The 13,610-nt window shown below is 38.6% G+C and overlaps 1 protein-coding gene across 1 annotated transcript in view; it reads left to right on the top strand.

Moving 5' to 3' along the window:
* The window catches only part of ZFAND3 (zinc finger AN1-type containing 3), a 186,054-nt gene extending 173,480 nt beyond the window's left edge, over window positions 1-12,574 (top strand). The window contains exon 7 of the mRNA XM_042480595.1: window positions 10,086-12,574. Coding sequence (XP_042336529.1) covers window positions 10,086-10,240 — 155 coding nt within the window. The 3' untranslated portion in view covers window positions 10,241-12,574. The remainder of the gene's footprint in view (window positions 1-10,085) is intronic.
* The last annotated feature ends 1,036 nt before the right edge of the window (window positions 12,575-13,610 follow it).

The following is a 13,610-nucleotide window of genomic DNA, read 5'->3' as shown; positions in this document are numbered from 1 at the left end:
GGACAGCTAGGGGGAAAGAACAGTTGCCGTCATCTAGAATTTCCAGCAAGTGACTGAAAGCTCCAGCATTTCTGCTGGATGTGGAAGAAGCACAATCACTCACTGGTTCCCCTTTTTCTCTTCGCTGCAGAAGTGCAGCTAGACGCTACTACCTGGGGTCCCCATTCACTAATTGGCTATAGGGGCATTGAAAAGTTTGGTTGCATGTGCTTTGTGTTACAGTGGCCAGGCATGGTGCACATGCATTCATTGGGACATTTGGCATAACTGATCTGCCTCACATCTAAATATGGTGAGATTAAGACAGAATTCCATTTTTAGGATGCAAATAGGGCATCCATGAAGAACAACCCCAGCCAATCACTACCTTGGTGTTTTTTTTTTAACCCTCCTCTCCTTTATTTCTTCATCTGCATTGGAATTCATTTGTTTTTTCATCATAGAGGTACAAGCAGAAAGTTCACTGATCAGCGCAGCAGACGTATCTAATGGTAGACACACAGGGCTGATCTCAGTTGGAGCCACTATATGGGGCAAGATGTTTAAAGCAACTCTCATTTGTTTACTTCCCAAAATTAATGTTGTTGTTGTTGTTGTGTGCCTTCAAGTTATTTCCAACTTAGAGCAACCCTATCATGGGGTTTTCTTGGCAAGATTTGTTCAGAGGACATTTGTCTTTGCCTTCCCCTGAGGCTGAGAGCCTGTGACTTGCCCAAGGTTACCCAGTGGGTTTCTTGGCCAAGTTGAGAATTGAACCTTGGTCCACAGAGTTGTAGTCCAACAGTCAAATCACTGCACCAGGCTGATTCTCATAAAATTTATGCCCTTACTTTAAAAAGAAAGAAAGAAAGAAAAGGCCTTCTTGGCAATGATGGAAGAGCCCCCTTCCCATTTTTATTGAGGGAAGAAGGTGGGAAATGAGCAGATGAGAGTGTGTGGTAAAATCTTCCTTGAGGTGATCAGATGATGGTGGTCTATGTGCTTCCTTCAGAGCTTAAAAAGATACAGGAGACATCTAGGAACCTTTTTCATTTTAATGGCAGAAATATCAAAAGGTATTCATGGGAGTAAATCTCTCTCCACCCCGAGACTGACCCCAATTTGGATTGAGTCTCTTGTTTCAATTTGGAGTTTTGTTTTTAAAAAAATGGGAGAGGAAATGTCTAGGAGACTGTCCCACTTGAACCCCTGTGAGGATGGGGTGAAATTCTGAGGAATAAGTATCTGGATTGATTGATGTTTAAGCCTCACTCCTCCACATAATTCTCCTAGTTTTAGAGTGGCAGTGATAAACATAAGTGACTTGGTTTGGCTGTGGGGTTGAGTCACTGTTTTTGGTCGTTATTCTTCATATTATGGTATGGTTGAGGTTGGCTGTTATCGTTGCTGTTGTTTCTTTGGGTTTGGGGGAACTTTAATTCTGTTTATTTTAATAGCTTGTTTTTTGGATTTGGTTTCTTTGTTTTGCACTCATATATGTTGAGGTGGATGCCTCAGTTTTTCCTGACTTCCTCTATAGAGATCTTGTATCCCACCCACCGGCCTCACTGGTCATCACCGAATTGCCTGAGATACGTGTCTGCTACTCTTCTTAGAGCGTTCCCCAAAATAGTAATCACTGGATAGCTGCATGAAAACTAGCCCTCCCTCACTGAGGAAATTTTAATTGATGGTTGGTTGATCTCCATACATTTGTGTATGAAAAAGCAAATGTCTGCCTTATTTATTTTGGACAGTTTACTTTGTTTTGTAAATGGCTGCTGGGGAAGTAAATTTTGGGATGTAAAGAAATGGGAGTTGCTTTGAATATTTTGCTCCATATGGTGGCTCCAACTGAGATTAGCCCTGTGTGCCTACTGTAGACTAAAAGCTACTTTTAGTCACTGTTAGGATATGTCTGCTGTACTGATCAGTTCACTTCCTCTATGATGAGAAAACAAATGAATTCCAATGCAGATGGTGAATTAAAGGATTAAAATTAATGTAAAGACAGATAATTAAAACAGCCCCAGCAGCCACCTCTAATTTTAAAGACTGAAGACCAAACAAAAGAACACAGCTCCCTGGCAGAAACTCTGGGATGCAGCCAGACCTACTTTCATTGGGAGGGAATTCCACATGTAGGGCACAAGAAAAGAGAAAGCCCTGTGACATTATCCACCTACCTAACCTTATCAAGGCAGTGGCTCATGCAACAAGAGTAGGATACAAAGATTCAATAATTTAACATATAAGACACTGAATATGGGGCACCCACCACATTAAAAAATTTTGGGATAAACTGAATGTGTCAATGCGAGAGAGAAAGAGAGAGATATCAACAAATTTACTTTCTAATGTGTTGGTTGGCTGTATTCAAGTTTATGACTCACATAGTTTCATTTACAGTAGATGCAAGTAGCTATTTTCCCCCCAGGAAAATAATCTTAATTGCAAAGACACTGAAATGTTAAAAGCATGGATGCATATGAGGTTAAAATGTGTGGACTTACGTAAATGCTTCTGGAATTTCTGTAACTTACAGTGTTTCAGCACAGTAATTTACCATTATTTATTCTTGTCCTTTATTGATGCCTTATCTGTCTCGCATTTTCATTGGGTTAAATCAAAAAACAGATTACATACATATATTATCAAACTGCCTAGAACTTCCTTGTTTTAATTAAATTTTTGGATACATTGAATTTTAATTAAATCTTCAACTTTAGGGAGAAGTGTGTTAGTGTAGATAAATGTTCCATGAAGGGTCTTCTAACATGATGATTACTAACCTAGGAGTATTCTACATCCACAGATGAGAAGCATCCAGAAGTAAGGGTGGAGGGTCGTGACTTGGGGCAAATTCTGGCAAAACAACTTACAACTGAGCTGAAGGCGAGAACTTTTCATGAAAATCTTTTATCACCATCAAAATGATGGCATATTTTCAAATTACTTTATGAGGTTCCCTCAAGGGAACTTAAGAGGTGTTTGGGTAATCCATGATAGATTGGGATCATTTTTTGGAAGTAATCTACAAAACACTGCTCTCACTCTAAATTGTTTTTTTTTTCCAAACCTTGGTGATTCACTTATCTGATTCACTATCTATGTTATTTGCTATTATTACCTATCCACCTGGTTATTATTTCTAGCCCACCCTATATTAACAGATGCCAGGGCAAACTATAGTCAGTAAAATTATCTTAAAACAATGTAGAACAAGCAAAGCGCTTCACAGTTATTTGATATGTATTCACTATTTAAACAAAGCAAAACCAGCAAAGTGACAAGTTAAAAACCAAGCCATAGTTTCACTAGGAACATTATCGCACTCACAGTTTTCCCGTTCCGTTCCTGTTGACAAGGCAGACAGATCAGGAAACGGGCTGATGACGAACGCTATCGCATTAAGTCTTCCTAGCGTTATGTGAACACGAAAAGAACGATCGCTATCGCACACCGCTAACGGAGAAAACGACTTGTTGTCATTTTTGGACCTCGCTGTGAACGGATATCACCGCACAGCCAGGTCCCATCCCGATGACACCCCAACCGTCCCCTGTCTTTGCGCATGCGCGATTTACAAAGAAAATTGTGCGCGGTTTTCAAAGGGAGCTTGGGGCATTCTTGTTCCCTGTGTGTTCTATCCTAAGATGGATTCTCATGTTTTGGTCCTTCTCCATACCATCTCCCGTTACCTGATAATGGAGCAGGAACGGAGAAGAAGGAGGACACTTATGTACCGCTTGTTTTTTTAAAAAGTTGCTCTCAGACATGCCCTTGCTGAGCTCATGGATGTAGAGGACGCACCCCCCACAGATCTCCTTGAATGGCTATCCACATTTCCATCACCTCAGAGATGGTGGTTACGTCCAATTCTTAGGAAGAACAACTGTAGGATAAATACAGCACAGAACTAAGCCCAAAATGTAGGATGTGTCAGAAAAAGGTCCAACATTTTTGGCTTACTTTTGTCCTACATTTGTCCTACAGTTTGGTCTAAAATTTGTCCTACTTTTTCTCAATGGTAAAAGAGGACAATTATTCCAAACCTACCATACCTACCTGAAATCTTTTTCTGGTATCAAACACTGTTTCCTGCTTTATTTTTCATATAAAGACATGTCTAGATGTTCTATAATTTTGAGGAATGAAAGTCGTTAAAACATCTTGCAAGGGAACCTGGTAAAGGAAAGATATCATGATGTCCCGACATAACTGTAGGGATCAGACAGGGTTGCAATTGGAAAGCCTAGGATATTGCACACAGAGGATTTTCTGTTCTCATAACGTTTACTGGTGAGGGAGGATGGAAGAGAATCGTCGGGGACATTTTACGTGAACGGACCGGAACGGGAACCCATTGCAAACGTCTCGGTAACGAGGCTATGCGATAAAATCTGTTCTGTTCCGTTACCATTGAGACCTCAGAACGTTTACAAACATGTGTGCAATAAACTCCTAGGTCTTGAATGCTAAGTGTTCACTTGATACTGAATATGAGTGCCAATTGGGCCTCCAGTGGAGGGGTACTCCACAACTAAATGGTTCAACTGGAAAAGCCCTATCACAAGGCTGCACATGGTGTAATGGAGGTTGCCCCTGCAAATCATAATGAAAAGACAAGTATATATAGCATGAGGCACTCCCTCATATGTTTAAGTCCCAGGCTGCTTACAGTTTTGAAAGTCATCAGCAGTTTGAACCTGCTATTGACAGCCTTTAAAGCTCTTGTCATATGCTTTCTATATTATGATCTTGTCAGTGTTTCACTAGTCAGAAGTGGTTATAGCTGGCTAATTGAAACTGGCCCCAGGCATTCCAGCCATTACCTGGCTGTCCAGTGACAGAAATTGCAAGAAATAAAAAGCTTCAGGTTTACACTCAAAAAGAAAACCGATCTTCTTTTTCTGAAACTGACACAAGTTGAAGTAAATATCATTTTATTTTAGGCACCAACTTTTAAAATGAGCAATTGCAGAGTAGTCACATAACATCTCCAAGTTGTCTTGAAATGTTTCCAAGATTCTGACTTCAGCCATTTAATAACAATGGTTACAAGATGTACTTTGTCTTCTAAATTCCTAACTTTTCTTCTGCTACCTGTCTGGCCAAGGAAGCTGTTTTCTTACAGTTGCATCTAGTCACACTTCTGCTCTTTGACCATTTATACATATTCATTCAAGACTATGTCTAACCTGGTTATGAAGCTTCCAGGTTCCAAACAGTTTGATCTGTAAGTCATGTGTTCTGAACTACATCAGAAAACTTCTCTAACTGAGATATGCAAGTATGCCCATGTTGAGTGTATTGAAATTAAATTAAAATTAATTGCGTGTATGCCTAATTACCCTAAAGGCACCAGATCCTATCTTATCTTAAAAGCTAAGAAGGGTCAGCTCTGGTTAGTACTTGGATGGGAGGCTGCCAACAGATACCTGGTGTTGGAAGCTATTTTTCAGAGGAAGGAACTGCCAGAACCACCCCTGAGTATTCCTTGCCTAAGAAAACCCTATGAAATCTATGAGGTTGCCATATGTCAACAAGGCAACTTGAAGGCATATGTGTGCACATAGACACACTCACACACTCACACACACACTCACACTTACTAAAATAAACACTGATAAAGGAATAGTACTATTAGAAGCAGCTATAGGTTGTGTATATAGTTTCATTGCCTTTCTGTCAAAGTCATGCAGGTAGCTTACCTGCTGTATCTGGATCTTCTGTCCTTAAGAGAGCAACCCTTTCATGCAGGGTTGGGAACCACTGATCAAGAAGGCCTGCCAGTCAATTTACACAAAACTAAACTAGATGAACTCATATTCTGATTCAGTTTAATGCTTTACTAGCCAATGTTCCTGTTGTAAGATAACTTTTATTTTTTATGGTTGGTCATTTTAGCTTTTTCAAGTATTTTGTGAAAGCACATTGACCAGTCAATTAAAATACGGATGATTTTTCTAACACTTAAGGGGTAGCCTAAAAGAAAGTGCATAATCTGAATAGTATACAGAACATTTTATAAACTTTTTCAAGAGTTCAATTTGCCAAAGTTTTCCAATACATATTTGGACGCTGGTAGTTTAATGAATCAGTCTTGCTGTATTTAAGGAAACACATGAAATTTTTGATAATTAGGCAGTTCTTTACTAATACTGCACACACACAGCTCATTTTCCACTGAGAAAGAAGATCCACTTCTATGAAGTCCTTGCGCCAAAGAAGACTTGTGTGCTCTCTGATTAATGTTCTGAAAAAGAGAAAGTCAGAAGATACATTCCTTATTGCCTCTTGTTTTGTCTTCTTTTCTACAGTATCTGTGCTCCTCTTACAACATGTGCATGTGGGATCAGAAAAATAAATTTTCTTCCTGGGAGTGAATTGCTGTCACTGCCTAACCTTTCCAGAGCTTTGAGCCGTGAACTTCTTCTTTGCATCCTAGATATCAGAGGGAAATATTTGTCATGTGGATCCATTGAAAGCATTATTGCCTGCAGCTTAATAGTTACTTCAGACTTAAAGCATGAGCAGATAGTCTCGGGGATATATTCCAGGCATCTTTGGGTATTCCTTTTCTCCTGCTGTGATTGCAGTTCAGTTATGATTCCCCTGGTAGCTCCATTTGGAAAGAAAATCCCTTGTTTTTAAAAATGCTTTGGAGAGAGGAATGTATGAGCCAGAGTCACCAAACAACTTGAATACCGACAGTATTGTGCAGCATGTTGTGCAGCACCATATGAATATCACAGGAAGGAAATTAATTGCCTGGGGGCCTGCTGATTCTATCTAAATCAGTTTGTTTTTAACATAAGCAGAAATGAGTTGATACTTTGCTCTAGCATTTTCTTTCAAGAGGAGAATGCAACTTTTTTTAAAATTTATTTTTTTGCAGAATATCATATTGGATTATTTGCTTTATCATAAATACATATGAATAAGAAGTTTATTTGGGATTTTTCACATAGGTGGTTTAGTACTGAGAAAATCCCCTGAATTTCTATTCTTCAATGAATATTCTGGGATATATCCTAAACTTAAACTTACACCATCTTCAGTTGTTGTTCGGGGGGGTTTTAATGTTACTTTTTCAAATCTCTTACATTGAGGGCAAAAGGCAAAAGGCTTGTCTGCTTTATTTCCAGAAGTGGGTTGACAGTATTGATTTGGAATGCTGGCTTTGGAGCAAGGGTGGTACTGGGCAGAGTGAAGGATCATTAAAATGGGATACTGCCTTAGTAGCACACAGTGTTCTTGTGTAGAAGAGAGGAAGCAGTAATTACAGTTTATATAAAAATGGAGCTGTCTAAAAGAAGACAAACAGTCAGCGAAAGTGATTTATCTAAACTGTTATGGGAGCTCTGTTAAGCGGGACTGAAACATGGTTTTATTTGCTTTTAGAGCAGTCTGATGGGTAGTGTGCATGGATCTAGGTTAGCATCATTTGCCACATTTAATGCTGACATGGACCAGTAACTGTTTTTGTAGTGGAAACATTACTATGACTTTCTCCTATTATAATTTTTTGCTTATTGTACTGTCAAGTGAATTTTGATTTAAGCGGGTTAACTGTTGGCAATATTTCCTAGACTACTTATTTATTTAAACAATGTTCTACCTTGAGATTTACTTTCCTTTTATATGTAGGCTGTGCATTCTATGTTACAAAGTGTTGGACCATAACTGATGGTTGCCATTCCTAGCACTAAAATCTAGTATAAATAACTCCATCACCCCAGATCTGCTCTGGGCCTCTAGAGCAAATTTGGAGGATGTGCAGGGGTGACAACAGGAAAGGTTCATCACACAAGTGATGCTGGCCTTGTAAACTACTTTTTTGCTACAGGCAAACTCCAGTGTGTTCCTTCACTGATACTTTCTACCATTTTCTTGAGAATTTTCCCATCACTGTGCTGTCAAACCTAGAAATGACATGACATAGTTGAAGCCCCAAAATTAAACTTACAGTCCATCCAGAATAAAAATTCTTGTCTTCTCAGTGGAAACCATAGAACAGTCTTCCAAAACTATATACCACAAATACATTAGGTAGGTATTTATGGCTTGCAAACTAAAAATGTAACATGTAACTGTTGTATTAGATTCCCTTTATATTTCTTATTTTGTTCAGTTCATCTCCCGGTCGTCATAAAAACTGTAAGGCTTAATCCCATAGTTTAACACAGGGAGCTGTACATCCCTAATTTTTTTTAAAAAAAATATTCACATCATGCATATCGAAGAATGCCAGTGGTGTGGTCTCTTTTCAGGGATTGTATAGATATGCAAAGACTTTGGCATTCTCAAAAGCATGCAGTAAACCCACTTTCCTGGATAATATAGCAGATCATTGGCACATATCTATCAGAGTGACTTCATTTCTTCTCATTTCTAAGCATTTTTATTTATTAGAATTTCAAATCACTAGAAAGTATTAAAATTCAGGTGAGAGGTGAAAGTGAGAAGAGCAAAAGAAAAATTCTGTACAGGAATAACAGTCTCATTATAAGGGTTAATCTGTAAATAAATGAATGTTTTATTAAATTTGTTATATGATATGAGCTTTAGATTTGACCACGTGCACTTTTTGTCAAAAATAATGCTGTCAGCCAGTAGTATTTGCACAAAGTTATGGCTACATTTTAATTTTCAAGTGTTCTGAATTTATACTGGATTTCTGGTTCTGCTCCTAGCCCATAAAATCCAAGAATACCTCCTCTTCAGATACTTCCAATGACATCACTGTTGCATACTTACAGGATTCCATATCCAAAAGTAATTGTGCATGTAGAAACTACCTCATTAATTTTAGAAATTAAAATGTTTCAAAAGCCTGTGTTTAAAGGGATATCCCTTCATTCACTTTACTTTGTGAACTGAAAATTATTCTAATAATACTGAGAAACAGTTTTATCATACTCAGCAATCAGGTCAGTTCACACTGATTAAAGATATGGAGCTGGGGAATTCCAAACATGGAGGTGGGGGATTCCAAAAAGCAAACCTCAATTTTGCCATTTATATCAGGGACACTGTTTTACTGTGCCACTATATATAATAGGACTTCAGCATCCGCAGATTTTGGTATCCACATGGGGCAGGGGTCTGGAATCAAGCCCTGACAGAGGCCAAGGGCCCACTGTACAATACATTTTGTCACACAAAGTTACTACAACTCATTACAGGTTCTTGTGTAACAAGGAGGCCTTTATTCCCAAGTTCAGGTGGCAGATATGCTGGTGCTGAGACGCACTGTCCTGAAATAGAATTTCTCTCCTGATTACCATGGAGTTATTTCTAACCTTATTTAAATGAGAGTTTATTGACAAAACTGTTTTAGGCAACTCTGGTCTAGTGTTTAGTGGGACAGTAAACCTATGTCTAGGCCACACAGAAGGGTTTGAGGGGGGATTATTTATTTATTTATTTATTTTGCAGGATGCATTGGAAGATGCAGCCCCTAGCTTTCCACAGTTGTCCAGCCTTGCCAAACAAAGTAACTCCTTGTATATACAAGTATAGGATATCTGCTGCTTGAAGCACTGTATATCCTGAAAAAAATACACAAGGCAGATTTTTCACCTTGTCAAATCCAATCAGACACTGGCATTGTCTGGAAGGAATTTCTGTCCTACAACCTATCGGTACATCTAGTGAAGGGTATAGATTATGTCAGAATGTGAATTCCCCACCTACCCACCCATATTGTGTCTGCATGAGGTATTATCCTCAGACTCTTTTTGATTGGTTTCAGGCAATGCTAGAAACAACAGCTTCATGTAGAGATGTAATGGGCAGCTGCTTCTCTGGGCGAGTAATTCTGAAACATGCAGAAGTGCAGTGCACAATTGTTTCTAGCTGTGGATCCGCTGGACTTCCACGACACTTTAATTGTATGCTTTATTCCTTGTAGCACCCAGTATTATGGGTAAATCTGTCCTAGATATTGAAGGAATGTGTTGAACAATATGCTTGGTCATACAATAATGAATATAGCTTTGGAATTGCTAATATAATTTTCATTGTTTGTAGAATTCCTGTTACTAATACAGTGTTCTGTGCTCTCTCTTCCCCTTTTCCCACTTCTCCTCCTGTTACAGGTTATGTGTTCTGTATGTTACATCGCCTACCTGAACAGCATGATTGCACGTTTGACCACATGGGCCGCGGGCGTGAAGAAGCCATTATGAAAATGGTGAAACTGGACCGGAAAGTGGGGAGATCATGCCAGCGCATTGGCGAGGGCTGCTCCTGAGTTGCAAGACTCTATACAACCAAATGCCGTTCTCTTAGTTCACTAATGTTAGCCTTATTTAGGACAAAGTCAGCCAGACACCTTGTACTCGGCAAGTTTCAGACTACAGCCAATCAATTTCCTTTCTTTAGCCAACCATCCTGGTACTGTAGTTTAGGGTTAATGGTGATTGACATTGATTTCTGGCTGGTTGTTAAGGTGCCTGCTAGCCACTGTATTAAAAAAAAATGAAGAAATATTTTTGAGCATGGGTAGTGGATTTTAACAGAAATCTAAAGGCTTCTATTATTGCAGGAATCAAGCTCTTTAAAAAAGAAATGAAAAAAGCCTTATGCTGGTAAGTTTCCAGCAGCTGGGTAGAAACTGATGTAAAAGACTGCTATATACACACACCTCTCTGGAAGAAAGTACCCTAATAGCCTGGTTTTCCTTTCCTCACTTCTAGTTAACTTCGAAGGGGTAAAACTCCACTTAAAACAAGCGGTGTAGCTCCTGAACATAGAAGACATAAATGGTCACTTTTGCCATCTTTATGTACATCTTCTGAGTTAGGTAGCATCACCAGCATCAGGGACTTTCTTGGGGTAGGAACATCCTTTATGGGAAGCCACAAAAGACAGGGACAGGTTCTTATAACAACTTTTATATCAAACATACTACAGGGAAACTATTTCTTCACTTAGGTGGAGGAGAAGGATCTTGCTCTGGAACAAGCAGTAAACAAAGTGCATTTTCTACACAGTATCTACAACATTTCTTGAGTGGTGTGATTGGATCCCATACGCCAACATTGTGGCTGTTTCCCATCAGCCAAAACTGATTGGCTCTTGTTTGCCTTTTGCTAAGTCCAGGTATCTAATAATTGATCAAATAAGGCTAATCCACAGCACAGTAGCCATGGCTGGATCCTACAGACTGACTTTCTGTAGCTGTAGAGGGATATAGGACATTTTGTAACAAACGGAATTCAGTAACTGTGTCGAGGGACAACCAGGAAAATCACCCATTATTGAACTGAGTTTGTATTCCTCACTTCCAGTGTGTTACAGAGATAATCAAATTGGCTGTTCCCAGCCTTGTGACTATGCAGCTTGGTTCTCTCAGTAAAGGTCTCTGCCCATCATCTGTTGCAAATGCATTGCATACAATTGGGAGTCGTCAGATCTTTCTTTAGAACTATAGTTCTGTATCGTGGTCTGTCAATCTCATTGAGTTGCACAATTTTTTCATGGGCAATGACAGGGAAATGGCACTGTCTCCCTGCCTCCAGCTACAAACAAAGTTTCTGTGGAAGAAAGAACTTGTGTTGATGGTGGCCTAGTGTGGAATCTTTACCCCCAAAGTCAGTTAGTGCTCCATTAGCAAGTGGTAATTAGGTATATAGTTGGGAGTGGGGGGAGGGCTGCTGGAGAGGTTGTTTTGTCTCATACTTTCACAGATAGGTTGCATTTAACCCACTCAGTGAGTGAATTACCCCAAACCACTCTAAAAAAGGTTGTGGGGTTGAGCAGTAAGTCACTGACTTCCATTTGTGCTTAAGGTAAATGGTTGGTTTACAGGCTGAATTATGTTTTATTCTGGTAGCCAACTATGGTCAGTGAAGGAGGTTCAGCCTTCACCTTTATTACAGCAATGCAAATTAGTGATGAAATAAATCTGCAATATATCACCATGCTAAACTTCAAAATGGAAAAGCCATTCTGTGTTGTACTCAAGGCTTTGAAATCGGCAATGGAATTTCCAGCTGCATATTCTGTTTCCTAAGGAAGTACTCCCCTTCCATCAGTATAAAGGGGAAACCAGACAATTTTCTTTGTGTTTGCCATGAAGAGTTTTAAAAACCATGGACTTCAGCTGCTGCCGCGCTATGCACTTTCTTCCCTTCTAAAATTTTAGCATAGCATTTGATGGACATTCTGACTGATATACAAGACTTTTGCAGATTAATAATGAAGATGCTGTTTTCCCTTATTAATCCTTTCTTTATCCCTGTTACAAGTGCACAGTTGGTTTCAAGGTGGCTCTTGAGCGAACACTATTCAAAGTTCATGTGAATTATGGACAATGTTCACTTTAAAAAATGTGGGGGTTGTTCCTTTGCAGTATCTGTTCTGTGAAGTTTGTTAAACGTAAAGAAAGCTTAAGTTCTTGTATCTTTAAAGAAAATCTTATTTAACCCTTTTTTGTGTTCTAGATTTACTTACACATGTAGCCTAGAACTCAGTTTTAGTTTAACATTGTGAAAATATTAAAAGGATTGTAATTCTTTTTCCTCCTGCTTAAAAGAAACAAAAACATTAAACAGATCAGATTAAAGTTTGAATTCTTCTCTGAGTTTTGCAGAATTCCTGCTATGGCTTGATGACTTTTGAAGCAATTTAATACAGGGAGAAAAGAGTTAATAGGGCCTGCACTGCTACTTCACAGTCTTCATGTCTGGTCAATTATATTGAGACAATGACTTCAGTTGAGAAATTTAGGCAGAAGCAAACCAAAACTTGAATATGTGTCTTATACCTCTGAGAATGACATATTGTTTTTTTTCTGCAACAACAACAATATTAGTGTACAGACAACATGTACATTTGCTCCAGGATATATCAAGTGTTAGGAGTTTTTTACACAGTGCAATTTATCAGACGTTAAACTGGTTAACTACTGTAGATATTATTCTATAGCAATTGTTCCTGAATTCATTAACATCTTCATCTGAGATTGCTAAGTGACTTATTAAATAAGGTGACAAAATCCAGATTCTGCTCTTTTACTGGGATTTTAAAAGGTCTCCTAGGGAAGGAGGTCCATTTACCTGTACTTTGAAATGGAGATAGGTATGTGTGCATATGTGACACTATTATTTTGAGCTTTTTTTTTCCCATCAGAACAAATCAAGATTTTCAGAAGAATAGCCTCATTCTTTCTTGATTTATATCTCTAGTGCTTTCTTTCAAAGATACAGGAATTTAACAAAGTAGCTGTGTTGCTGCATTACTTTTTTCTCAGAAAATTTTGTACCAGACTCAGAAATAACGTGGAAGGAATAAAGATAGGTTCCTGCACCACAAAACAAGAATAGTTCAACATGTTTCAGCAAATATTTCACCTAAAAATAATAATAATATGTACGTGTAAAATGGAACAATCAGATCAAATAAGCCTTGCATAAGTAAACAAAAATATTTTGAATCTCCAAAGGATCTCTTGAAGGGTTCTACTGCCCTTGTTATAATGTCCATTTTGGAGGCCAAACTTCTAGATGTGTGCTTTTTTTATTTATTTAGGTATTTTCAACAGATGGGTGGGTAGTTGGTGAGGTAGGATTACATGCTTTCTAGTTTTTCCTCTATTATTTACACATGTTTGGTAAGGG

Source organism: Sceloporus undulatus, chromosome 1 (assembly GCF_019175285.1).
Source record: "Sceloporus undulatus isolate JIND9_A2432 ecotype Alabama chromosome 1, SceUnd_v1.1, whole genome shotgun sequence".
NCBI classification, from domain to species: Eukaryota; Metazoa; Chordata; class Lepidosauria; order Squamata; family Phrynosomatidae; genus Sceloporus; species Sceloporus undulatus.
Note: the sequence above shows the minus strand (reverse complement) of the source record. Positions and strands in the feature narration are given on the sequence as shown.